General features: G+C 54.1%; 3 protein-coding genes across 7 annotated transcripts in view; 1 reads left to right on the forward strand and 2 right to left on the reverse strand.

Annotated features, from left to right (window-relative positions):
• Positions 1 to 1,201: 1,201 nt before the first annotated feature.
• Positions 1,202 to 6,677, reverse strand: ABHD15 (abhydrolase domain containing 15). The gene is given in 3 exon segments (XM_077312682.1): positions 1,202 to 2,933; positions 4,210 to 5,027; positions 5,029 to 6,677. Coding segments are annotated over 3 exon segments (1,371 nt in total). The 5' UTR covers positions 5,044 to 6,677; the 3' UTR covers positions 1,202 to 2,395.
• An 83-nt stretch (positions 6,678 to 6,760) lies between these two features.
• Positions 6,761 to 15,006, forward strand: TP53I13 (tumor protein p53 inducible protein 13). Of its 2 annotated transcripts, none has more exons than XM_077312684.1 (6): positions 6,761 to 7,009; positions 7,860 to 7,934; positions 11,271 to 11,396; positions 11,522 to 11,719; positions 12,836 to 13,418; positions 14,718 to 15,006. In XM_077312684.1, exons 1-6 carry the CDS (start codon positions 6,812 to 6,814, stop codon positions 14,819 to 14,821), a joined length of 1,284 nt encoding a protein of 427 aa, XP_077168799.1. In that variant the 5' UTR covers positions 6,761 to 6,811; the 3' UTR covers positions 14,822 to 15,006. The 2 variants fall into 2 exon arrangements, with proteins under 2 accessions (XP_077168799.1, XP_077168798.1); XM_077312683.1 differs by having other exon boundaries at positions 6,762 to 7,009; positions 11,268 to 11,396.
• Positions 15,007 to 15,612: 606 nt separating this feature from the next.
• The window catches only part of GIT1 (GIT ArfGAP 1), a 42,370-nt gene continuing 31,593 nt past the window's right edge, over positions 15,613 to 26,389 (reverse strand). For 2 of the 4 annotated variants that reach the window (XM_077312676.1, XM_077312674.1), the window contains 11 exons: positions 25,276 to 25,373; positions 24,958 to 25,069; positions 24,726 to 24,859; positions 24,084 to 24,236; positions 23,276 to 23,515; positions 22,155 to 22,208; positions 21,737 to 21,823; positions 20,513 to 20,589; positions 19,127 to 19,312; positions 17,417 to 17,480; positions 15,613 to 16,755 (listed from right to left, as the gene is read on the reverse strand). In XM_077312676.1, the coding sequence (XP_077168791.1) occupies positions 16,543 to 16,755; positions 17,417 to 17,480; positions 19,127 to 19,312; positions 20,513 to 20,589; positions 21,737 to 21,823; positions 22,155 to 22,208; positions 23,276 to 23,515; positions 24,084 to 24,236; positions 24,726 to 24,859; positions 24,958 to 25,069; positions 25,276 to 25,373 (1,418 nt within the window). In that variant the 3' untranslated portion in view covers positions 15,613 to 16,542. Of the gene's footprint in view, positions 16,756 to 17,416; positions 17,484 to 19,126; positions 19,313 to 20,512; positions 20,590 to 21,736; positions 21,824 to 22,154; positions 22,209 to 23,275; positions 23,516 to 24,083; positions 24,237 to 24,725; positions 24,860 to 24,957; positions 25,070 to 25,275; positions 25,374 to 26,389 lie in introns of all 4 variants that reach the window. The other 2 variants (XM_077312675.1, XM_077312673.1) reach the window with 1 other exon arrangement.

Consider the following 26,389-nt stretch of genomic DNA (forward strand, 5'->3'; position numbering starts at 1 on the left):
TCTATTTATTAATTTTGTACGATTAATCCCCCACCCTTTCGGCTTTCTAGTGTGGATCTGATTATCCCTCCCCCCCAATTTTGCACAAGAGTTGTATATTTACAAAAAACAATAGACATTACTTAAAAAAAACCCTCTCCCTTTCAATCTCTTTAATTTTGGTTCCAGTTTGCAGTTTATCACACCATGTTTTGTTTTGTTTTTTGACCGTCAACTATAAAAGTGCATAAACTGTCAATTGATCGAAAGCAAGGAAGCAGCTAAGGCGAAAATATTGTCCAGGGGCTACAAAGGAGGGGATGCTCCCTTATAGCTGCCCCCCACCGGCTTTGGCACGGTAGCCCTCTCTTAACGCCACCCCTTCCTTCAGGTGATGCCACCGCTTCCAGTGAATCTGAACCATCCATGGGGGGGGGGGTCTTTTGAGGTATGGGAAGAGCTGAGATTTGAAAGCAAACTGAGCTCTATAGAATCTCACGCACACATGCTGCAATGGGTATTTTAGCCGGCATACAGGGTTTCTATGTGAAGGGATGTGCTCAGATATTCTGACCCGCCCATGTCCTGGCCTTCTAATTTCTGAAAAGTCCTTTAAAGCACTGGTGGGGGGGGGGGCAGGGGTGAGCCTCCTAACCCAGCCGATAGAGCAGCCTGCAGTCTGAACAGAGAAGAAGCAGTTTCAAATCCTGGCCTGTCAAGCTGGAAAGGAGACAGACTGAGGGACAGCTTGGAATTGAAGTTGAGCAGAGCTCATTTCTCTGTGCGAGCTCTCTTCAGGCCCATCTTCTCTCAGAATTTCCTTTTGTCAGTGGGATGTTTGCCTGTGTTGGTGAATCAGCTATCAGGTGGATAAACAGGGCTCAAATCATGCATGCCGGGGTCACCCGGGGAAGGTGGGGATGATGACTTTGGAGGCTCTTGAGAAGTGCCCTTCTTCCAAATTGGGGGGTGTGCACACAAGTGTAAAAGTAGGCTAACTTGGCAGCCGCTGGCGTGGCAGAAGAGCTGCTTCTCTCCCTCCCCCCACCCCCGCTGCTACAGGTGTGCATCTCCCACATGGACTATACGGTGGGGCTTCTGTTGTACCATATTCTCGTCAGTATTCTGGTATTCTTCTGGTTCAGACTTACGTAATAGCTCATATATAATAACCTGTATTAATTGTATAGATTGTGCATTTAAAGCTGTTATCGAGTTCTTGGGGGGGGGGGAACAAAGAGAAAGAGGGCCCTATGTAATATTTTGTTTGTAAGTATCCTTTGTATCATAGCAAAGGAGATGTTTAAAACAAATGAGCTGTAATAAAGTAATTTTAGTACGCGGCGCGTCTGTTTTGATTGGGCCACAACGCGGAAGGGGCAGCTTGGTTTCGGTGATGGTTTTAAATGTGGGAGGCTGACCTATACAGGCCCAGCTGGCTCCCCCTGTGATCAAGACTCCCTGAACTGCCACATCTGGAAGGACCTTGGTTCCTGCTAAATTCTCAGGGGTTGATAGGTTGATCATAGGAGCATCACAGGTTTAATGAGAGCATCTCTGTCTCATTTGGTATGGATCAAAAATATAAAACGAAGAAGAGTTGGTTCTTATATGCCACTTTTCTCTACCCAAAGGTGTCTCAAAGCGGCTGACAATCACCTTCCCTTTCCTCTCCCCACAACAGACACCCTGTGAGGGAGGTGAGGCTGAGAGAGCCCTGAGATTACTGAAATAGAAGAAGAGTTGGTTCTTATATGCAGCTTTCCTCTAGCCGAAAGAGTCTCATAGCGGCTGACAGTCGCCTTCCCTTTCCTCTCCCCACCACAGACACCCTGTGAGGTAGGTGGGGCTGAGAGAGCCCTGAGATTACTGAAGAAGAGTTGGTTCTTGTATGCTGCTTTTCGCTACCCAGAGTCTCCAAGCGGCTTACATTCAATTTCCCTTTCCTCTCCCCACAACAGACACCCTGGCAGATAAAATAGACTAACAGTTGTTTCTGAGAGTTCCCTGGTACAGCTGCCAGCACGGCGCAAGGGCCAGGGGGCTCGGGCTAGGATCGGGGATACCCGGCTTTGGATCCCCACACTGCCCTAGAAGCTGACCTTGGGCCAGTCACTCTCAGCCTGACCTGCCTCACAGGGTTGTTGTGAAGATAAAACAGAGAAGGGGAGAATGCTGCAAGTTCCTGTGTGTCCCCATTGGGGAGGAAGATGGGATGAGAAGGACGTTATTTTTAAAAAGGACTGCTGGTCCCTCCAGGATAGTGGTGACTGGTTTTGACTGGCAGCAGCTCTCCAAGGCTTTTTTGGAAGGGCAGCTGGTAACCCCACCTAAGACTGCACAGAGAAGCACCTGGTGCAGAGCACCCAGGTGACAAATGGCCCTCCTTCCAGTCCCTTCCGGTTTCCACCAGTTCTCAGTGAGTGTAGGACCTTTGCCAGCAGAAGTTCTCCTGGAAATCGAGGGCGGCTGGTGAGGTGTCTCCGTGTTGACGAGGTCCTTGACGATGATGGTCCAGGGCAACCGAGCGCCTCCGGCACAGCCCGTCACCCATCCCCTCCTCCGCCTGGAAGAACTTGGCCAAAACCTCCAGATAGTCCAGGGCCACTGTGTTCCCCCAAGAAGCTGCAGACGAGCAGGCTCTCTTCTGAAGGAAGCCGCAGTGGCCCCCGTGTGGTGCCAAGAGCAGGAAGAAATGAGGGTTGGTGCGGAAGAGTTCCCACGGGAGGGTCTGGCTAGGAGGCCCTCGGACCGGGTCGTCCGCACTGCAGATGCACAGCACCGGCACAGCCACGTCGTCGGCATCCCGCAGGGGCTCGTTGCAGGCCCAGTAAGTTTCCCACGTGACAGGCCGGCTCTTCCCGCAGCAGAAGAGGGCGTCTTCAAACTCCCGCAGCGAGTGGCTCCCGAGCACCTTTTCCATGTCCACAACTTCCCTCAGGGCCTTGGCGTGCCTAGAAAGAGGGCAGAAGGAAGACCCTGCTGGATCAGCAGAGGAGAAGCCACAGCGGAGGCAGGATGGCAAGGGTGGCAGGAAGGGGTCAACAGGCTTAAGGACTCTGAGAGGAGCTGCCAACTCCTTCCCTTCCTCTCCCCACAACAGGCAACCTGTGAGGTAGGTGGGGCTGAGAGAGCTCTGAGAGAACTGCAGCTGGTCCACAATCACCCAGCTGGCTGCCTGTGGGATTCAGAAAAAGGGCTTGTTTTTTATACCCCACTTTTCCTGAAGTCCCAAAGCGGTTTACAAACACCTTTCCCTTCCTCTCCCCACACCTGGGAGGTAGGTGGGGCTGAGAGAGCTCTAAGAAAACTGTGAGTGGCCCAAGGTCACCCAGCTGGCTTCTTGTGGAGGAGTGGGGAACCAAATCCCTGCTTCGCCACTATATCACACTGGCTCTCTACCTCTGAACACAGAGGTTGCCATTAGTCAGCTGAGCTAGTAGCCTTTGACAGACCTCTCCTCCATGGATCTAACCCCTTTTAAATTCGTGCAGAGAATTAGTGGTGACAAAAGCATGGACAACTATAAAAGGGGATTGGGCCAAGTCCTTGTGGTCACAACTGTCCGTGGTGTCTGGCACACTTTCCGCTCTGGTCCCTCGTGAGGCCCTCTTGGAGCGGGTGGCTCTGGGGACGGCCCCGGCCTTGTTTGAAGAGTCTTTGCCGGGTCAGGATAAGGAAAAGAGGACTTTGGGCCACAAACAAATGCAGGGAAAGCGAGAGGGGAGTGTGTAAGGAGGGCTCACAGAGCAGGCAGCAATCAGGGCTGCCACAATTTCAAACACACAAGCAGAAAAGTAGCAGAATGAGTGACCGGATCCCTGCCTCAAAGCAGCCTTTCTCAACCCCTGAAACCTTCGGGCTTCGAGAAACCCTTTTGTCTGTATTTGCCACCTGGAGGCAGGCAAGGGTCACTATTTCCACTCATCTCTTGCCTCGAAAGCCCCAGGATCCTATAGTCAGGGTAAATCGGTTGCCACTTCACAGCACACAATTATTGCCCTGCACTTCGCCTACACACCTAACAACAACAACAACAAGGCTCAGGTTAAATTTGAGAACAAGTTTGCATTTTGATGTGTGTTTTCATGCACCCTTGACTATAATCGGAACCTTCTGCAGTGTTTGTGAACAGCAGGGGTGGGTGGGAGGAAAGCAGCTGTGACCTTTCTTAGCCCTCCCCCCTCCCCCCCCCAGCCATTGCACCAAGGGGGCTTGGGGGACACCCACCTGCTGATGACGGTCTTCTGGTACAGGAGCAGGCTCCATTCCCACAACCAAGGACTGCCAGCTTCGAACCAGTCCTGGCCCTTGAGCAAGGGGGAGACGCAGACGGCTCCTTGGACATCGCAGGACGAGCCACACTCCCCCAGGTAGGAGAGCAGCAGGCCCGAGCCGGAGCCTTCGCTCGCGGCAAAGAGCACGGCGGTCGGATGCCGGAAGCGGATGTACGTCACGGCTTCCTTCAGGTCCGTCGGGTCACCAAAGGGCTGCAGCCTCACGCTGGTCAATGGGCAGCCGTTGTGGCCTCGCCTGTTGAAGATGACCGGGTAGTGGCCTTTGTCCAGGGCCAGCCGGCATAACTGGCAGAGGTTCCTGGTGATCTTGCCTGCCGCGTTGGGCACGACCAGGAGTACCGTGGCCCCGGCGGCAACAAACCCTTTCCTGCTTCCGCCCCCTGGCCCTACGACCCAGTCCAAGGCGACGAGGCCACCGTCGGCTACTTGGAGATGGTCTCTGGCCATCTCCAGCAGCTGGTCCGGGGGCCACAGGAGCTGCTTGGCGGTCTGCAAGGTTGGCCACGTCCTCCAGGACCATCGCTGGGCCTCCAGGTAGGCCGACTTGCCGAGGTGCTTGAGCAAAGCCAGGGCCAGAGCGGAGGGCGTGAAGATCAGCCGGCAGTCCCCTACAAGTGCCCACTTGGTTCCTTTCCCCCTCAGGCCGGGCTCCTGCACTTCCTCCTCCAGGATCCACCGCGACCATCCCTGGCTGCTTAAGATGCGTCTCCTGAGCCACCAGGCCAGCAGGCCGAGGACCACCGTCCCCCCCCATCCACACTGCCATCCGTCCAGCTTGTCTGGGTGCCTCAGCAGCTGGGCACCTCGTGGGAACTCACGGAGGGCTGAGTCCTCTGCGGCCAGCTGTGCCCTGCGCTCCTCCGTTCCTTAGCAAATCATTCATTTGTCTCTGTGCTGAAGGGGGGGGGGGTCCCATAAGGGTTTAACCCTTCAGCTTTCAAAGCTGCCCTTGAGAGGCAGATGGCACAGCCCCCCCCCCTCTCTCTCTTGTGTTTCCCTGGGTTTGGCCAGAGGTCATGTTCTTCTTTGCCCCTCCCATCCTATGGGAACAAACAGCTGCTCTGAGTGGCAGGGTGAGGTTATGGGGTGCCTGGAGGAAGCCGTCCCCTCTGCCTTTGTGCTTTGCTTTTCCCCATTTCCTTTGTGTGGCTGAGGCCACATGAGGGAAGAAACGAATGCCACGCATCTTCGACTGCCAGCATTTATGCCAGCAGCAGATTTCATGAGTCAGGATTCATTTCATCAGAGCATTTGAAGGTGGCATCCATTCACACGTGTGTGTGGAAAGCATTGTCGGGTCACAGTGGACTTACGGTAATCCTGTCGGTTTTCAGAACAAGAAGCAGCAGCAGTTTTTTCGGACCCGGTTTTTTTACTAACTGAAGTCACCTCAAAGCTGCTTACAATCGCTAGCCCTTCCTCTCCCCATAGCAGACACCCTGTGAGGTAGGTGAGGCTGAGAGAGCTCTGAGAGAACTGTGAATGGCTCAAGGTCAGCTACTAGGCCTCATGTGTCTCAAAGCGTCTTACAATCATCTTCCCTTCCTCCCCCACAACAGGCTGGAGGTCTGCTTTTTACTACCTGAAGGTGTCTCAAAGCGGCTTACAATTGCCATCCCTTCCTCTCTCCACAGCATACACTTTGTGAGGTAGGTGAGACTAAGAGAGCTCAGAGAGAACTGTGACTAGCCCAAGGTCACCCACCAGGCCTCATGTGCCTCAAAGCATCTTACAATCATCTTCCCTTCCTCTCCCCACAACAGGCACCCTGTGAGGTAGGCAAGGGTAAGGAAGCTCTGAAAGAACCGTGCCTGGTTACCTGTTCTCCCCTTCCCAACCAGAGGCAGTGGGTGTTCCAGGTAGTGTTGCCAACTTTAGTGGGAGTTCTCATGAATAGCCAGGGAAGAGATCTTATCCAGGAAACTGAGATGGAAACTCTGTACAATGACAACAGGGTTTCTGCAAAAGCAATAAACACTAGAGCCAGTGCCCGTAGAAAGTGAGCTACGTGGATATTGGACCAATTAGCAAATGGGAGAGCACCAGGCGGAAGATGACGTGGCCCTCGATCTGTTTAAGGCTGCAGGAAATGAAGCTATCCAAGATTCTGTGAAGGCAAAGGGGTGGCAGGTTACAGTAGATGAGCAATTGGGAGTATCCTGCCTAGTGCAGGGGGTTGGGCTAGATGACCCACGAGGTCCCTTCCAACTCTATTATTCTATGATTCTATTATATGATTTAACGGCCCCTGTGAACTGGGAAAATATCAGGATGTGCCCCAATTAACTAGAAGAATGTTCTAAATGCCAAAGAATGTTCTAATCATCCAACCACTGCATTAGTTTCGCATGCAAACCAACAGACCTCACAGTGGACAACAGAGGCATCCACTGAATGCCCCCTGAACCGGCGGGATTCAGGACAGGTGAAGGAACACGTGATCCATCAGCCGCATCACGGGGAGGCCTGAAAGGTGCCCGCGGAGGCGCACTAGGGCGGCAGAGGCGAGGGCTGCGGGCGGGCTTCCTTGGGCAATGGGCGGCCGGGAGCGCGGCTGCGCTGCGCCGGGCCAGAGGCGCGGAAGGGGCGGCGAGGCTGGCGAGGCAGCTCCGGTGCCAAAGGGCGGGCCACACGGAGGCGTCGCGGCTCCGGAGAGGCCGGCCCGGATGGGGGAGCCGCCGCCGCTGCTGCTCCTCCTGCTCAGCCTGGCCGGGCGCGGGGCGGCCGCCGAGGTGAGGCCAGGGAGCCCCGGGGCCGGCGGGGCCAGGCGCTGCGCTCGGCCTCTGCTCGCTGGGCGGCGCCCGAGGAGGAGGGCAGGAGGCGGGCGGGCCGTGGCGGGACTCGGGCGGCTGGCCCTACTGGGGAGCCCGGCTGCAAATGCAGCCTCCGGCGCTGGAGGGGCGGAAGACGGACGGGGAGGGGGCTGGAGGCAGCCCCGGCAAAGCCCTGGCTCAGGCCCAAGGATGGAGGGTCTTCCGCTCGAAGGAAGGCGTTTTGACCCCCCTGGTGGGGAGTGCTCGATGCTGCGAAGGTGGAAACACCTCCGGTCACTAATAGACAACGTGTGACCCGGTGGAGTAAGTGTCACTCCCGGCTGTTTTTACTGTTTTTATTATTTGTATACATTTGGGCCCCTTAAATAAAATACAAATGGGGTAGTCAAACTGCGGCCCTCCAGATGCCCATGGACCACAATTCCCAGAAGCCCCTGCCAGCGAATGCTGGCAGGGGCTTCTGGGAATTGTGGTCCATGGACATCTGGAGGGCCGCAGTTTGACTACCCCTGATGTTTGCATTAAACCCACGTTGAGTTTTCTCGGCCTTTCAAGATTCTCAGCGGTGTTCCAGGTTGGCTTTTGTTTCCCCTTCTTTTTCCGCTGAATGTGCTGCCTTGGTGGCCCTCATTGGGGGGCAGGAAGGCCGGATATGAGTTCGAAATAGCAGGGGATACTTGGAGCAAGGAGATTTCTGCTGGTGGTGGGGTTGGGGGCGGGGGTGAGACATCCTGTCTGCCAGGAACTTGGGGGGCCATTTGGAGAAGGGGCTGCGTATCCCATTTCCCTTCTGTTTCCTTCCTTATAGACCAACTTGCAGCAAGATCGTCCCCCTGGAGAGCACTACTACTGCCCCGGCCAGCCCTGGCCCATCCCTCAGCAGGTATGGCTCACGGGGGATGGATCTGGAGCTATGTTTCCTGTCCTTAACAAGGCCTGTCCGAGAGATTCAAATTCTGCTGCTACGAATCCTGACACAGGCACACAGAGATTGCGTTGTCTGCTTTTGTGGGGGGGCATAAGCTTGGCCAGCCTGCCGGACGGCTTATATAGTCATAAAGGAACGTCCAAATTCTCTGGATCCGGCTCTTACTCTGTACTTTTCCGGCAGAAATGGCCGCTTCTGTTCCCCCATGGTGCAGTGATTTAAGAGCAGCAGATTCTAATCTGCAGAACTGGGTTTGAGCTCCTCCACACACAGCTAGCTGGGTGACCCTGGGCTAGTAACAGTTCTCCTAGAACTGAGCAATTCTCTCAGAGCTCTCCCAGCCCTATCTACCTCCCAGGGTGTCTGTTGTGGAGAGAGGAGGAGAAGGCGATTGTAAGCTGCTTTGAGAATCCTTCGGGTATTGAAAAGCGGGGTATAAAAAACTCTTCCTTCCCCAGCTGGTCATGACAGTCTAGGCCTCGGGTCCCCAATCTGGTGCCTGTGGGGCCCCCCAAACACCTTTTTTGGTGCCCACCAACTGTTTGGAGAAAATAGATGGTACAGTTTGGCCGCCTCGGTAATCATTGAAGCCCAAGTTGGCGTGGAGGGGCAGCATGCTCCCTCTGTGCCACGTCGCTGGCTGCCTCGGGCTTTGGTGATCGAGGTGGCCGAACCACACTGAAGCGCTCATCCCTAGGGGTAGGTTTTGGCTGGCCCAGCTGACGACTGGCGATCTGATTGGCCAGGCAGATTTTTAGAAAGATTGCTTTGGCAGGAACTACCACTTCACAAGGACCCTCCCGGTGTGACTCTGTGGCTCCACCCTGCCATGTCAGTATTCCAAGGGTGCCCATGGGCTCAGAAAATCTGGCAGTCCCTGCTTGAGGCTGCACAAGTGAGCTGAGATGGAAAGAAATCTTAGATTCCAGTCGGTAGTCATGTTGGTCTGAAGTAGCACAACAATGACATCTTTAAGAGCAAGAAAGATTTCTTCAAGGCGTGAGTTTTTATGTGCAGGCACTCTTCCTTCGGCCACTGTCTGAGGAAGAGTGCATGCACACGAAAGCTCACGCCTTGAAAAAATCTTTGTTGGTCATAAAGGTTCCATTGGACTCGAATTTTGTTGAAATAAATCTCGTTGATTGTGAAGCAGACGGTTTTATTTTGCTGGGACAGACTAAAATGGGTTTGCAGTCCATCTGCCCTGCCTGCCTGCCTCTCCATAGTTCTACTTTGGCACGTGATGCCCTGAATGCCAGATGCCCAAAAGCACCTTGCTATGGATGGGCTACCCCATGCACGTTTGGAGAGTTTGCATTCATTCAGTGAATTTACCAGAAGCAGCACGCTTTATCCCTTTGGCTATGCCGGAAGGTGGCCCCTTCTGGGCCACCCCTTTTTTTTACTGAGCCCTTCTCCCTCCTTCCCGCCCTTGACCAAGATCTGTGCTAGAGATTCCGCTTTACAGTTGTAGCTCCTTTAAGACTCTCCTGCAGGCGGGGAGGCCTCCGCTTCTTGCCATTGGTTCCCTGGAAAGCCAGACTCCTCCCTCCTTGGTCTGAGCCAGTCAGAAACTGCCCAAGTGGCACTTCTGGGTGATTCTCGGACTTGCTCAAAACAATCTCTCTTGCTGCTTCGGAGGCTGTGGGTGCGGGCAGTGGGGGGCGGGGGGGGGGGGGGCAGCAGCAGGCGGGGGGGCATCCAAAGCATGGGCACTGTGCACAGAGCTCACCTTCAGCAGCATCTCCGAGACCAACAGGACCAGATGCAATCCCCACCGAGTTGCTTAAAGCAGGGGTAGTCAACCTGTGGTCCTCCAGATGTTCATGGACTACAATTCCCATGAGCCCCTGCCAGTGTTTGCTGGCAGGGGCTCGTGGGAATTGTAGTCCATGAACATCTGGAGGACCACAGGTTGACTATCTCTGGCTTAAAGCCTTCCCAGACTGCTGGGCTTCTCTGTTAGCTGTTCTCTGGACTGTGATCAGCAAAACAGGCTTAGTGCCTGATTTCTGAACAAATGCAGTTCTTGTTTCCCTATTTAAAAATGTGGGACCATTTGCCTCCATCTAATTATAGGCCCACCAATCTTCTTTCTGTTGTTGGGAAGCTGTGCCAGGATGTCTGTCCAGCGAATGCTGGCAGGGGCTCATGGGAATTGTAGTCCATGGACATCTGGAGGGCTGCAGTTTGACTACCTCTGATCTACACAAAAGGCACCTGAAGATCAGGAAGGCTCCCTTGGCATGTCCCTCACACATGCTTCTGTGTGTGCCATATATAGGCAAGGCAGTTAGCAAGTGCATGTAAAAATGTCAGGGGCGGGACAGCTGCAAGCCTGTGATCACTGGCAGGGCAGCAGGGGCTGAAGAAGTCCCCTAAGCTAGATGTTAGCGGTGGGGAGGGACTGGGAGAAGCCTGCCCCAAAAGTTTACAAGTTCAATACTCAGCGGAGGCACCTGTTGAGCCACACAATGGCAAGGGCTCATCGTAATTCTAGTCCATGGACAAATGGAGGGCCACCCAGTGGCAGGGGCTCGTGGTAATTGTAGTCTATGGACATATGGAGGGCCACCCAGTGGCAGGGGCTCATGGTAATTGTAGTCCAGATATATGGAGAGCCACCCAGTGGCAGGTGCTCATGGTAATTGTGGTTCATGGACTTCTAGAGACCCACAGTGTGGCCACCCCTGCAGGTTCCCGAGGCAAGAGACAGGCAGAGGTAGACTCTGCAGAGCCGCCCTAGACTTCCTGTGGGGATCTCCCAGACTGCGTTAGCCATGCTGGTCACAGGTGAGGCATTTTAAACGCTGGGAGGAGGGCACATCCTTGACTTTGCAAACAGACCAACACCTGCGTCGCAGCCGAGTACTTTCTCTGCGGCTCAAACTTGCCTCTCCGTGCTGCTAGAGTCGGCATTCAATTGCTGATCTGAGCCCCCCCCCAACCAACCCCCCCCCCAGGCATCAATTCTGGTATTCATGGAGAAAGCACAACATGAGAACAAGATTCCAGTTTGTGTCGTAGTTAAGAGCAGCGGCTTCTAATTTGGCGAACTGGGTTTGATTCCCCGCTCCTGCACATGCAACCAGCTGGGTGACCCTGGGCTAGTCACAGCCCTGATTGTGCTGTTCTCACAGAGCAGTTTTGAGGGCTCTCAGCCCCCCCTTTACCTTACAGGGTGTCTGCTGTGGGGAGGGGAAGGGAAGGTGTCTGTAAGCTGCTTTGAGATTCCTTTGTTTAGAGAAAAGCGGAGTATAAAAAACAATTCTTCTTCTCTTTGTGCAGCAGGGCGGGGTGGCCTTTGTCTATCACCCCAGCGCTCGCTCCTCCCTCCGTGGCCAGCTGACCCTCCTCACCCGGGCCTGCCTGCCTCGTTACATCCTAGCCTCGCACGGTGGCCTGACCCAGGAATGCGTGAGTACCGCTCACCAGGGGAGCCCGCACACTTACACATGGGCACAAGCGTTATTTGCCTGCTAGGCAAGGGTGGGGAGAAGAGGCAGCCGTGTCCACTGTCTTGACCACCTCTTCTTTCCTAGCCCCTGGCACTGGTGGCGTGGGGTGCCACCCTGCCGCTGGCAAAGGTGGAGCTGGCCCACGCCGTGGCCTGGCTGAAGAAGCATGCCGCCCAAGAGAGCAGAAGCAAGCCCCAGGCGGCCAGGAGGTTTCGCCATCTGATGAAGCGCCCAGCGGTTTGTGTGCTGGACAGAGCTGTGTGTCCAGCCTATCGTGGACAGGTGAGGCAGCTCGGAGGGGGGGGGTCAGTTAGCCAGCTTTACAATATGGAGTATAAGTGGAATTAGGTTGCTATGTTTGGTGAATTTAAATTGCATGTTTTAGACGATGTAATCCACGCTGATTCTTTGGGGAAGGGCGGACTATAAAATATAATAAATAATCTATCCATGGCTACTAGCCATGCTCATGGAGGAGAATTTCCACATTCAGGAGCGCTAAAACTCTGAATCCCAAAGCCAGGAGGCAACATCAGGGGAAGGCCTTGGCCTCTATTGTTGGCTGGCCAGAGGAACTACTTGGCCACTGTGTGAGACAAGATGCTCAGCTGGTCTGATCCAGCAGGGCAGTTCTTATGACTCATCCTCCATGTCCTGTTGTTAGACCTCTGGAGGAGCTGGTTGGCCACTGTGTGAGACCACAGTTGTGAATCACCTGCACTCTGCAGGAGGTTGGACAAGATGACCCTGGGGGTCCCTTCCAACTCTATGATCCTATGAAGGACTCATCTTCCATGTCCTGTCATTGGTCCTCCAGTGGAATGGGTTTACCACTGTGAGACAAGATGCTTGACTAGATGGACCATTGGTCTGATCTAGCAGGGATCTTCTCATGAAGGACTCATCCTCCATGTCTTCTTGTTGGCCCTCCAGAGGAACTAGTTGGCCACTTCATGAGACAGGATGCTGGACTAGATGGACCACTGGTCTGATCCTGCAGGGTTCTTCTCATGTTTTTGTGTAGTGATGCATACTGGTGTACCAAGAATTTGCAACTGGGCCTGAGGGCTTATATTTTGAGGTCAGCAGTTGTCGGATTCTCCCCTTTGAATTGTGTTTGGCAGCCTTGAAGTTTGAGAGTTTCGATCCCTACCATGCTGTCACTGGATTTCGTGGCTTTCCTCTGGCTTTAGTCGCGGACAGATGTTTTGCGTCTTTCTGTATGTCTGCATTGCAATGAAAACGCCAGCAATCTTTCCCTTTTCACAACCGCAAAGCTATCAACCGGTGTCTGCACCTCACAGCGAATTCCTGTATTTGCTCAGAAGGGAAGGAAGCCGTGGGGCTGAGATAGCAACAAAGCTCACATCCTCTTTTGTTTCTCTTTGGTGCCTGCAGGTTTTGCAGAAGCTTTTCTGCCATCCAGATCCCAGCCGGAGCCGCCGGGAGCCGCGGGCATCTGCTAGGCGGGCCACGGAGCAGCTGCCTCGTCCTCGTGGGTCCAGCCACCAGGATTTGGCTGCCGCCAATCACAGCCAGGCCAGAGCTGCAGTCCCGCCTTCTGCTTCTCCGAACTTGCAGGCCGAGAGGAAGGGGGTTCTCGGGGCAAGGGAGGCCAAGGAAAGCTCCCAGATGCCCACCTTGCCCCCATCACTTCGCCCCAGGCTGGGCACCAGATCATGGATTACAACTGCCCAGGCCGTGGAGGGAGCCACTCAGAAGCAGCAGTGCCCTTGCCCGGATGGAGACCACCACCAAGCCCCGGGGGGCCAGCAGCTGGAGGCGGCCAGAGCGCAGGAGGCGGGCGGACGGGTGCATACGCCTCGCACCGAAGAAGCCGCCTGGGCTGCCAGCGCCCTTACCTTCTTGCTGGTCACGCTGACGCTGGCTGTCTTGTACACGCGGCTCCACCGGAACTGTCGCCGCGGCCAGTCTCTCTACTGGACGATGAGTGGCGAAGACGGGCGTGAGACGGTGGCCAGTAAGTAAAGCCAAGGGGGCCCTCAGGGACTGGGCAACACGAGACGTGGCTGGAGCCAAGCCCCACCCATAAATAAGCTGGGGAACTCACCGCCACTAGACTCGGAGAGCCAGTGTAGTACATTGGACTAGGATCTGAGACCTGGGTTCGAATCCCTACTTGTACCATGGAAGCTCACTGGGTGGACACAGGCCACTCTCATCCTAAGCTACCTCTCAGAGTAAAGTGGAAGGTAGAACAAAGAAGAGGAATGAGATGTCAAGAGAGTAAAATGAAAAAGAGGAATATGATGCCAGCCGCTTTGGGTCCTCATCTGGGAGAAAGCTGGGGTAGACATGAATTATTAAATAATTCAGAAGAGGAGTAGGAAGAGTTGAGTTTTTACTCAAAGCGGCTTACAATCGCCTTCCCTTCCTCCCCCACAACAAAATCAATCAGGCACCTTTTGTTGTGCTACCTCAGACCAACACAGCTACCCACTTGAAATTATCCCCCACAACCGACACCTTGTGAGGTAGGTGGGGCTGAGAGAGCTCTGAGAGAACTGGGGATGGCCTAAGGTTACCCTATTGGCTGCATGTAGAGGAGGAGGGGGTAGGCATTAGTGTGTGAAACTTGATTCCCCACACTATAGGCTGTCACTCTTAACCACGACACCAAGAGGTAGTTCCCTGTGATAAGCTAAAAAGAACATTCCTGTACAAGGGAGTATTATGCTAGGGAGTCCACCCCCCAAAGCAGCCCTTTTCTCCAGGGGAACTGATCTCTTCAACCTGGAGGGATGGCCTCCCTAGGGGAACGTGTGCAAGCCTTCCCCTTAGGCTTGAAGAGGCACAGTTCATGCTAGGAAGCTCCCATTCACTGTGCCTGGCTCCCCCAATCTCTCTCCCAACCAATTTAGAAGCTACCCTGTAACTAAACCACCTACGTCAGATGGGTTCTTGAGGAACTCTAAAGGACGATTCTGCCATATCTTTTGCATTCTTTTGCGAATGCTGGCAGGGGCTCCTGGGAATTGTAGTCCATGGACCTCTGGAGGGCCGCAGTTTGACTACCCCTGGGAAGCTTTCCGGACCACCATGGCTAGTAGTTGCTGACAGATGCACCAAAAACCCACCCAGCGGGGCCTGCAATTTCTTGTCCCGACTTTGAACTTCCTGGCAAGCGCCAAGCATGCAGCAGAGGAGGATTCTCGAGCCCCCCCCCCCCCCCGACAGTGAGGGTAGAATTGGACGGGACCCACAGCCTCCTGTCCAGATCCCAACCTTGTCACTAACCCCCCGCCCTTTCTCTTTGCAGCGGTGATCAAACGCCGGATCCTGTCGGCACAGAGCCGGCGGAAAAAGAGATCTCGGCAGCACAGGGTGCTTCTGCGGACGACATCTAGCGAGAGCTCCGAGTAGGGTGTGTGTGTGTGTGTGTGTGTGTGTGTGTAGATGCCTTTGACACAAGGAACTGTGGCTCTCGTAGCAGGGGGGTGGAAGGTGCCAGTCGGCGCATCCATGACCCCGCCTTGGCCATGGGAGGAGCGGGCTCCTTGCCTGGACTCTTAGGATTTTCTTACGAAATAAAAAATATATATTTCTTACCACGGTGTCTCTCATCACACAAACGGAGCCTGGGCTCTTAAAAGTGCAGAGCCTCGTAACCTTGCTGGTCTCTTAAGGTGATCCTGGACAAGACTCCCGCTGGATTCATAAGTCGTCCCTCAACTTGGTCCACTGAGCTAACAAACGGCGGTCGCGGAGAGGGTGCAGGGACACACCCAAGGATGTGTTGGGTGGGTGGGTGGAAGGGTCGCAAAAGTTCATGGCATCCCTTATGCCCAGGGTGGCCAGACTGTGGCTCTCCAGATGTCCATGGGCTACAAGAGAAGAGCTGGCTTTTTGTACCCCTGCTTTTTACTACCCGGAGGAAACTCAATTCTCCTTACAGTCGCTATCCTCTCCCCACCGCTGCCACCTTGTGAGGCAGGTGCGGCCGAGAGAGCTCTGAGAGAACTGTGACCGACTCAAGGTCATACAGCAGACTTCACGTGGAAGAGTGAGGAATCACACCCAGTACTCCAAATCAGAGGCCACGGCTCTTAACCAGGTCAGCAAACAGGCTGTAGCTTCCCACAGCTACCCCCAAAGCTCGGCCACCAGATCAGGGCCTTGCGCTTGAAGCTTCAGAAAAGCGCATCGGACTCCTCCAGGTTCACATCTTTTATTATTTGGTACAAATTTACAGGACAAACAAGATTCCAGCGCAGTCGCCCAGATGCCGATGCTCCTGCTAACGCGGCGTCCACCCCTTCCCCCTAGGCTGGGGCACGGGATGGCCTCCATCTTGCCCCCTCCATCCCGCAGTCAGCGTCTCCCCTCCCACTCGGAGTTTTGGGAGAGTGACCGTAGTGCCAGCCAGGGTGCGTGCCCATGCTGAAAGCAGGCCCTTCCCCCGGCCCCATGCTTCTAAGGCAGGGGTAGTCAAACTGCGGCCCTCCGGATGTCCATGGACTACAATTCCCAGGAGCCCCCTGCCAGCGAAAGCTGGCAGGGGGCTCCTGGGAATTGTAGTCCATGGACATCCGGAGGGCCGCAGTTTGACTACCCCTGCTCTAAGGGCAGCCAGTCCCAGAGCACAGAAGGGAAGACCGGGAGGGGGGGGGGATCGCTCAGCCAATCGCACCCTGACATTGCTATTCCAGTGTTAACACTATTGGGGGGGGGACTCCATGAGATAAATACAGTTTGGTGTTTCTATAGCAAGAGATCTATATACACACACTCACATATTTTATAGCTATAAAATATGCGTGCATACGCACAGGGGATGGGGGGAGAAGAGAAGACACATATGTACGGTTCTACGCACTATACAGAAGAAGGGGAAGGAGCAGGTGGGAGTTAGGTTTCCTCTCCCCCGGGGGGCTCCACTAAGGGTGGGTTGGTGGTGGATGGAGTATTTACACGACAGCTTCCTCACTGCACAGGACCACCGGCTCTGCTCTGTCCTCCCCGGGAGCTCTGTCCAGTCCCTGGTTATTTACAGTCCCGAGGGGCACCGCTTCCAGCCTTCCGCCCAGGCTGGGTGGGCCAGCGCTGCAGGCGGCCACAGGGTAGAGGGAGGGCAGGCGTCCCACTCACTGCTTCTTCTCGCGGGTGGTGATGGTGACCAGCTGCTTGGCTGCCTTGGCAATGTCGTAGGCACATTGGATGACCTGCTGCGTCAAGAGCTGGTAGTCCACGGGGGCCCCGGGCTCGGGGGGCACGGTCTTGCGGCACTCGCTCTGCAGCCGGTAGGCGCTTGCGTTGAGGAGGCGCAAGGAGCTGCGCACTGTCTCCAGAGCTGGCTTCTGCATAGGGAAGGAGGTTATTCCCTTGAGATCGGGCAAAGCAAGGGTACTTTTCCAAAAGCGTCTGATAAACGATGGGCCCACGGAGGAGGCTCTCTGCTGCATCTCTGTGTGATGTAATGTTCTGGACTAGTTTCCACTAAAGGCATTGTATTGCTATATCTGGTCTGATTGGATCATGCGCAGGGATCTACCCTCAGGTGACGCTGTTCCCTGTATCTTTGTCCTGAGCATCTCTGCTTAAAAGTGTAACAGTGATTCACGCAGAGAAACAGGTGGCCTTTGTGAGACACACCTGAGAAATAAAATTTACAAGACTGGAGTAGCATTTGCATGCGCACATGTGCATGCTCATGTGTGCTTTAGGCCCCATGTATGAAATTAAGTCGTCAAAGCCTGGGTTGGTAACTTTGTCACGCATTTTAAATTTTTCCGAAAAGGGACCATGTCCCTCAGGGAGTCCTGAAAACCCCTAAGCCACCTCTCTAGCACCCTTGGAGGATGGAAGGCCACACCTGCAAAGCTCAGACAGGAAACTGCCCAGTGGTCAGAAGGACCAAAGGAAAGCCCCAAAGGGCAGCTGAAATGAAGCAGGATCCTGTTCTGAGCAGAAAACCTTTGGCTCCTGCAAACCCATCATGCCCCCCCCCCTCTTGCCTACCTTGGGGAAAAGTGATGCCATCTCCGTGACAGCCGTGTGGATTTTCTCCGAACAGGGGACGAAGCTGCTAGGGTCAGAGAGAGAGAGAATTGTTGGCATCGTTTGAATATGTAGAGAGTACAGCACTGGGCTGCTTAAAAAATAAAGGTTTTATTTGGAAGAGAAACAACTACGGATAGAAAGTAGGAGATAATTCGTTAGGTCTCTTCTCTTTATATACATAATTTCCCCTCTTCTGAATATTTTATTCTTTAGGTCATCTGGTGCTGCACTCTCTCTGTATATATAAAACTCTGCCGACAGGGTTATGGGCCCAGCATGTTTCTGCTATTGTGGGCCCATAGCCCTGTTGGCAGAGTTTGAATATGCAGAGAGAGCACAGCACCGGAAAGCTTAAATAATAAAATAGTATTTAATCAGCAGAGAAACAACTATATATCAAAGGAGGAGAGAACAGACCTAAGTAACTGTTAGCTGTTGTCTGTAGACATTCTGTTGTTCAACAAGAATGAAAGTCTGCAGCCATGCAAGTGGGACCACAAGCCCCTCTGGGGAGTCAAGAGATCGTCCTATTAAAAGCAACAAAACATGGTCCTCTCCTCCAGCACTTCCCAAATTCCTTGGAATGTCATACTTGGAAGCCTGTTTGGGTACAGCTCGGAGCATCAAGGAAATGTGTTCAGAGGAACAACTCATTAAGAGAAGACAGACAACTCCTCAGAGAGTTGACAACTTTGTTCATAAGAACATAAGAAAAGCCATGTTGGATCAGGCCAGTACTCCATCCAGTCCAATGATCTGTCACGCAGGGACCAAAACACAGGTGGCATCAGGAGGTCCACTAGCAAGACCAGGATTCCAGAAACCCTTCCACTGTTGCCCTGCCCAACCAAGACCAAAAATACAGAGCATCCCTACCTCTATATCTTGTGGCTAATAGCTTCATCCAGTCCCCTCTTAACACTGTGCAGCAGTGAATTCCACAGGTTCATTACTCTTTGGGTGAAGAAGACCCCCCTCCTTTGGAAACCATAAGGCTCTTTAAATCATGCTCAATTAAGCTCGATGCCTCTTAGAATCATAGAATCATAGAGTTGGAAGGGGCCATACAGGCCATCTAGTCCAACCCCCTGCTCAACACAGGATTAGCCCTAAGCATCCTAAAGCATCCAAGAAAAGTGTGTATCCAACCTTGAAGACTTCCAGTGAGGGGGAGCTCACCACCTCCCTAGGCAGCCTATTCCACTGCTGAACTACTCTGACTGTGAAAATGTTTTTCCTGATATCTAGCCTATATCGTTGTACTTGAAGTTTAAACCCATTACTGCGTGTCCTCTCCTCTGCAGCCAGCAGAAACAGCATCCTGCCCTCCTCCAAGTGACAACCTTTCAAATAGTTAAATACTTTCAAATACTCTTCTCCCCCTCCCCCTCCCCTTAGAGGTCGTCTAGATAGAAGACCCAGAGTGTGACTTCTGTGAAAACAAAGACACAGGAAATCCAATTTCTTCCAGGCTGCAGCTCAGCAGCTGATCCCTACCTCTGCCCCTTTTTCAGCAACCAGTAATTGTGGACATCATCCTAGCCACTGGCTGGGCCACCATTCCCTCCATGAGCCCCAAATAAACTTATTCCCCCGGTACCAGTTCCATTCTACTCCCCACAAATCTCTCGGAACCAGGATGGGGCACCAAGAGGGATCCATCCAGACCTGTCGTGCTTGAACTCCTGAGCGGCTCGGAGCAGCTCCTGGATATTCTTGGTGACTTGCTCTGTCTTCAGGATGACGTCCTCCGTGCTGGGCAGCCCTGGATCCAGGTCTCCTCCTTCCAGGGGCTCCGGTTCAGGGTGCAGGTCGTCATCCTTGCCCAGGTCTAAGAAGCGCTTCCCGTCCATGCTAGGAAAGGGGAGGAGGCAGGCAGAGATGAAGGTATTACTGGGAGAGCCGGCACTGCCCTCCTGCGTCTCCACACCCCTCACCCACTGCGACTGCCCGAGCACCTGCTCAGAGAAGCACACCTGTCGTTTAAGAAAGCCAGCATGGTGGAGTGGTTAGGAGCAGTGGCCTCTAATCTGGCGAGCCAGGTTTGATTCCCCGCTCCTCCTCCACATGCAGCCAGCTGGGTGACCTTGGGCTCGCCACAGCACTGAAAAAGTTGTTCTTACAAAACAGTTCTCTCAGAGCTCTCTGAGCCTTCCCTACCTCATAGGGTGTCCGTTGTGGGGAGAGGACAGGTGATTGTAAGCTGCTTTGAGACTCCTTTGGGTAGTAAAAACTCAGCTCCTCTGACTTCTCTTAATTATTCATATCTGCCCCAACTTTTTCCCCCAATGAGGATCCCCAAACTGCTTGTGTCAGTTTTTTCTTCTCTGTTTCAATTTCTCTTTTACCCTGTGAGGTAGGTTAGGATAACAGCGTGTGACTGGCCTATGCTCCCCGAGTGATCTTCCACGCTGTAATTGGGGATTCGAACCCAGGACTCCCAGCTATTAGTTCAATGCTCTTAGCCACTATACTATATTGGCTCCCCTAGACATACTCTCTTTGGCGGCATCGAGTGGCAGGGTGTCTCTTGTGGGAAGGGAAGGCAACCAAGCACCTCTGAGACTTCTTCAGGTAGTGAAAAGCGGAGTATAAAACTCAGTGCTGCTCCTAGGACAACGAAGCATCTTCTTAGACCAACAGGGGACCTGGATCGTCACCCAGCAATACGGCCACAATCCCTGTCGGAAAGCTGGGCCCACTCACTCCAGCACAGACAGTCCTGCTCTCCATCCCCAAACTGAGCTTTTGACCCTAGTCCTGGACAGCCAGGCGCCCCCAAAGGACGGCTTGAACCAATAGCAAGAGGGTGGAGTTCCTATGTGACCCCCCCCCCCCCGAGACAGACACGAACGCACAAGGAACTGCTGTGTACTGCATCGCACTGCCAACCCAGCAAGGTCAGTATTATCGACTCTGGCAGCAGCTTTCCTGGGCCTTATGTGGAGGCCTCTCACATCACCTGCAGCTTGGAGATGCCATGGACTGACCTGGGACCTCCTGCGTGCCAAGTAGAGGCTCTTCCACCGAGCCACGGCCGTGAGCACTCCTCACCTGAGCGGCAGGTCCCCTCCCTGCGTGTTGTCGTAGTCGCTATCCGTACCACTGCCGTGGCGGTCCAGTTTCCCAGGCTAGGAGGAGGGAAATGGGGCAGAGTCAGGATTTGCAAGGGAGGCCCCCTTTCCCCTTCATTGCTAGGGATCTATGTGCTCCAGACAGCCTACCAAACAGCGCCCCCCCCCCCCCGACACAGTTTCTGGCTTCGGAGCATTTCTGCCCCCCCGAATAAAACTATAATCTACAAAAAAAGGATACACCGAATCAACGCAATCTGTGCACTGCCGGCTACACACAATAATACAAAGGCATCTTGAAGAAAAGCTTTTCCCACGGTTGTCAGCTTAGGTATTCTTTACTCCAATGGATTCAGATTTAATATGTTTAACTCCAATTATAGTGACAAGGAGCTAGTTCAGCTAGCTGCAGGTCACTATTTGCCTCCCTGCTGCAAATCCTGAAAGCAAACCTTTTGGGAGTTGAAGGCTGTGGGAACTGCCTGAACGGAAGCACAGACTCGTGCAGGCCCACACCAGGCAACCTCTTCCCTGGAAGGATACTTGGGAACTTTGGATTTCTTTTAGTTTGCAGTTTGGATTCAAGAGGACTGTGAGTGAGGACCCCCGACAGCCAACTCTCCTGTCCAACAAAGGAAAAAAGAATCTGTCCGATGGCTTAATCAGAATTTAAGAGTTTCTGTTATCTCTTTATTATTATAATTTCCACCTGGACTCCGTCAAAACGGTCTCTAGATTATTTTTCCATTTCCAATCCTTTCATCAGTGGAAAAATGAGTCACTGTAAGTTTACAGCCCTGAATCTCCACACCATGAGATTGTTTTTTGCCTAATTATATTTCAAGTAGATTAACAGTACGACAGAGCACATTGAGTGAACATACTGAATTTATTAATACCACTTTGTGGAGGACTCATTTTTGCCACTGACAAAAGGGCTGAAAAGGGAAAAATAATCTGGAGACCTTTTTTGGTGGAGTCCAGGGGGAAATTATTATAATAATAAAGAGATAACAGAGACTCTTAAATTTTGATTAAGCCATCGGACAGATTCTTTTTTCCTTTGTTGTGTTTTTGGGGTCGTCAACTCTCTTATCCAGGCTGCCCGGAGTTCAGCGCAGGAGCCGGATCCCCAAAGGCCGCAGTGGGTGCTGTCCCCTCCCCTTTTTGTCACCGCCCTCCTCAGCAGAACACGGCAACTCACCACGTGACGTCCGCTGTCCGGTTGGCACGACAGGAGCGGAGAGGAGGGAGGGAAAGGCATGGAGGAGACGGAGCCCCCCTTCCGGACCTGAAGCAGCAAAGCGGAGGAGTCAGACCCACCCGACCCCAGCCAAGAGCCACACACAAGAGCCCCAAGGTGGAGGAGGGAAGGTCTCCCACATCCTGGGAAACAATCAGCACAAGCCAGGGAGACGGCCTACACCAGGGGTAGTCAAACCTGTGGTCCTCCAGATGTTCATGGACTACAATTCACATGAGCCCCTGCCAGCAAATGCTGGCAGGGGCTCATGGGAACTGTAGTCCATGAACATCTGGAGGACCACAGGTTGACTACCCCTGGCCTACACCGCCTACAGGCAGCTGCCTCTCCCTGCTACCCACACGGAGACTCCGCTCACCCGATACATCCCAGCCGGACTGTGCACAGAATACATGGCCTCGTCGTCCACTTCCTGGGAGGGGGAAAACAGAGGATTGAAAGTGAGCAAGATCTGCCCTCCCATCACTCCCTTCTCCTCGGAAGGCAGAACACGTTCAAATTCCGCAACCCTCCCTTTGGTCGCAAAACCACCCTGGGTGTTCATTTTGTTTCTCCCTCCCACAAGCTGAATCTCCTGCGCCACGTATCGGATCCCTGGACTTTCCTGTCCCCTGGACTGAATTTTCCCCATGATGGTTAGGGAAGTTTACAACGTCAGGTTTGCACTGACAGCACAGAAACGGCACGAGAGATAAACAAAGCGGAAAAGTGCCCAACACAAATGTTGCCTTCAAAGGGACAAGATGGCCTAGGCCAGGGGTGGCCAAACGGTGGCTCTCCAGAGGTCCATGGACTACAATCCCCATGAGCCCCTGCTGGCAGCAGCTCATGGGAACTGTAGTCTATGGACCTCTGGAGAGCCACCGTTTGGCCAACCCTGGCTTAGGGGCATTCGGTAGCAGTGCTCGAGGCCTTGTCTGTCCCACAGCCCTCCTATAGGAGTATGATGCATCTCTGCTGGGGCTCCCCAGGCCTCCTTTTTCATTGTTTGCCTCCCTCTCCTCTTCCAGCTCCCCAGAAACCAGTCCCAATATGGGTAGAAATAGAGAAACCACAGAGCTGCAAGGGACCCCAAGGGCCATCTAGTCCAACCCCCTGCACAACATAGGAAATTCACAGGTACTTCTCTCCCCACATTCCCTCTGCTCTCTGTCAGAGAAATGCCAAAAACTGCCAGGATCCCTGGGCCAATCTGGCCTGGGGAAAAATGCCTTCCTGACCCCCCCAAAAAAGAGGTCACTTGCATTACCCTGGGCATGTCAGAAAGGGCCACGAGAGCCGAGCACCGGCTCACCCCTCCCCGCTCTCCCACTCACCGTCTACATAGCTTCCCAGACTCAGCATCGCTGTCCGGTGGCCATCCGGCCTCTGCTGAAAAACCTCCAAAGGAGCAGAGCCCACCCCCTCCCGAGGAAGCCCGTTCCACGGAGGAACCACGCCACTGATTCCCCCGAGCGCAGTGCAAGGTCCAACACTCACCCCGGGGTGGAAGGGCTGGAGGCGGGTCACCAAGTCGTCCACCGGCTGCTGCCCAAAGGGCTTAAGCGCCCCAGTGCCCGGCTCATACATGGAGAACGCATGGCGGTCACGGCGGTGTGCTCCAGCAGCGGACGAAGCCACATGGGCATGCTCCGGGCGCTCACTCTGCGGGGGCGCAACCGGGTGGGCCTGCCCCGCCTGCTGTCGGATTTGCATGTTCTCCGACTGCAGCTTGTGAATCTGAAATGACAGCGCAGGAGTGTCAGGGCAGGCAGCTGCAGATTCAAGCCCCCCCCCCCAGACACACTCTGCTTCCAGGGTGGGCAGGCTTGATGCCCTCATGGGAAACTTGCAAGTGGGCACTCATGGTTACCCCCTCCCAGACCGCCCACCCCATGGCCTGCCCTACATGGGCTTTCTTCCATCCTCTCTGGGCAAGGAGGGCCTCTCCCAGAATAGTGTTGAAGAGCTGCAAGACAGCTGGCTTTTTATACCCCACTTTTCACTACTCAAAAGCAGCTGACAGTTTTCCCTTCCTCTCCCCAAACCTAATACCTTGAGAAGGAAGGGGAACTGAGAGAGCTCTGAGAGAACTGCTCTGCAAGAACAGCTCTAAGAGAACTGGGACCGGCCCCAGGTCACCCAGCTGGAGGAGTGGGCAACCAAACCCAGCCAGCCAGCCAATTAATCTGCCCTCCTCTGCATCCAGGCTCAGGGCAGTGTTGTAATCCCCCCCTCCGCAAGAAAAGAGAGTCAGCCGGGGGGGAGAACCACAGAGGTGGAGCTTTTCCGAACAGCACTTGCTCACCTCCCTCTGCAGCCGCCGCAGTTCGTCGCTCAGGCTGTTGTTCACCTTCATCAGCTGCTGCACTTTGGCCTCCGAGGCAGCCAAGGCCTTCTTCACCTCCAGGTACTCCTGCAGCGTGATGGGCCCGTCGGAGAGGTCGGAAGAGTCCATGCTCTTTTCGGGGGGGGGGGGAGAGAAGGGAGAGAGTGAGATGATGGCATCTGCGGGGCCCACGCAGAGAAGAAGAAGAGCTGGTTGTTTTGTACCCCGCTTTTCACTTCCTGAAGGAGCTTCAAGGTGGCTGGCCGTCGCCTCCCCTTCCTCTCCCCACAACAGGCCCCTTGTAAGGCAGGCGGGGCTGGCAGAGCTCTCTCAAAGAACCGTGACTGGCCCAAGGGCACCCAGCAGGCCTCGCCCTTCTCAAAGCAGCTTTCCCTTCCTCACCCTGCAACAGGCTCCCTGTGAGGTAGGCGAGGCTGAAAGGGCTCTGAGAGAACTGCAAACCCCTGACGGACCTCTGCTCCATCTGTTTATCCGATCCCCTCTTCAAGCTGTCTAAGCTTGTCGCTGCCTCCACTTCCTTGCGGCAGGGAATTCCACAGGTGAATCCCACTGGCTAGCGCCCCTCCTTCTCCCCACCCCACCGGGCCCGGCAGCACTCACCCGGGCCCGGTTGTTGCGAGCGGCGTTGCCCCCTCGCAGGGGCTCCTGGTCGGGGTCTTCGTCCGAGGCGACGCTGTCGTAGTCGTGCTGGTCGTCCACGTCACTGGGGCCGTGCAGCGCTGAGTCTAGCGTCTCTGAGCCGGGGGAGAAGGGGGAGAAAGTTCCGGCGAGAGTGACAGGCGCAGGAAGGCCCACCCCCCCCGCCCCGAGAGCCGCCCCCACCTCCCCTTACCCGTGGGGCTGACCAAGGCTTTGCCCTGCTGCCGGCGTTTCGCCTCGCTCAGGATATCGATGATCAGGGTGGCAAATTCCCGGGCGTTAAAACGGGCAAGCTTCTGCCGACCCTGCAGGAGAGAAACCAGGCAGTTGTGGGCCAGGAGCGTCAGGGGGCCTTCCCTTCCGGAGGCCCAAACTCAAGCTCCCAATTCTATACTGGCACTTTCAACGAAGGAACGTCACCCTCTTTCCCACTCTGATGTCACCTTCCCCGGGGCTTGCTCAAAAATAGGACAATGGCAAATGGGGTGGGGGGAGGGGGGTTGCCCCGTACCTGATTGCGCGTTGCGGAGTATTCGGGGTTCACCGGCAGGAAGGGCACGGCGCTTCGCTCCGTCACCAAAGTGCTGTGGTTCTGCGTGGTGAGCCAGACTTTGGGGAAGAGGGGAGCAAACAGGTACGTTCAGCAGAGTTCATCTGAGGTGGAGAGAGGCTGCTGGTGGTGGTGGTGGGGGAACCCTGCTCACCTGAGGGGCCAGAATGCACTCAGGCCTCTAAAGAACTATGTGCTTGGGGGGGGGGGTCAGGTGGAAATCCTGCCTTAGTGTGAAGATGAGGGGGGGGAAGAGAAAGCAACTTCTATGCTTGAGACTGAGTTCTGGATGATCCCCTCCCACCCAGCCCCCCAGAGACCGCATCATGGTCGATTTTAATGCTTCATATTTATTGTTAATTTAGGATTTTAACACATTAGGTCAAACCAGTTGAGATTAATTCAAAAGAATTTTCGGCTAAACACCCGGAAGAAGTTCCTGACAGTTAGAGTGCTTCCTCAGTAGAACGGGCTTCCTTGGGAGATGGTGGGTTCTCCTTTTTGGAGAAGCTAGATAGTCATCAGACAGAAATGCTGATTCTGGGAACTGAGGCAGATTGTAAGTGGGTAGACAGAAGGGACTGTGGGGGAGAGGGTGTGGCTTTCCAGTTTAGAAAAAAAAAAAGAACAACTAACAGGATAAAATAGATTCCAATGGGTAGCCATATTGGTCTGAAGTAGCACAACCAAATTTGAATCCAAGGGCACCTTTAAGACCCACAAAGATTTATTCAAGGCGTGAGCTTTCGTGTGCAGGCACACTTCCTTGGACAATGGAACAGGGGGATAAAATAGTCCATGGAGAGTGGTGGGATATAAATCAAAGATATCTGTTCCACATAATATATGTCTGGTAAAGCCTTGGAGGAGGAGTGTGTCTCATGACTTAAGTGCCACTCAGTGATTAACTCCCACTCAGGGCTGCTGTCTCACCCGAGTACCTCCTCCTCCAACCAGCTTGCCTGTCTGTCCAGCAGCCAGCCAATCACCTTCTGTCCCACACCCCTGACCACCTCCTCCTCCTTCCACTTCCCTCCGAGGCTTGGAGGCTGCAGTTCCCTGCTGCATGAGAGCT

Source organism: Paroedura picta, chromosome 15 (assembly GCF_049243985.1).
Source record: "Paroedura picta isolate Pp20150507F chromosome 15, Ppicta_v3.0, whole genome shotgun sequence".
Taxonomy (NCBI): Eukaryota; Metazoa; Chordata; class Lepidosauria; order Squamata; family Gekkonidae; genus Paroedura; species Paroedura picta.

What these genes read in the sequence shown, in the direction of transcription:
- TP53I13 (XM_077312683.1), top strand. Translation starts at nt 6,812, where the DNA reads ATGGGCGGCCGGGAGCGCGGCTGCGCTGCGCCGGGCCAGAGGCGCGGA. An exon ending in GTGGCCTGACCCAGGAATGC is followed by an intron (nt 11,397 to 11,521) that starts GTGAGTACCGCT and finishes CTTCTTTCCTAG; the next exon opens with CCCCTGGCACTGGTGGCGTG. An exon ending in CGGGCGTGAGACGGTGGCCA is followed by an intron (nt 13,419 to 14,717) that starts GTAAGTAAAGCC and finishes TTCTCTTTGCAG; the next exon opens with CGGTGATCAAACGCCGGATC.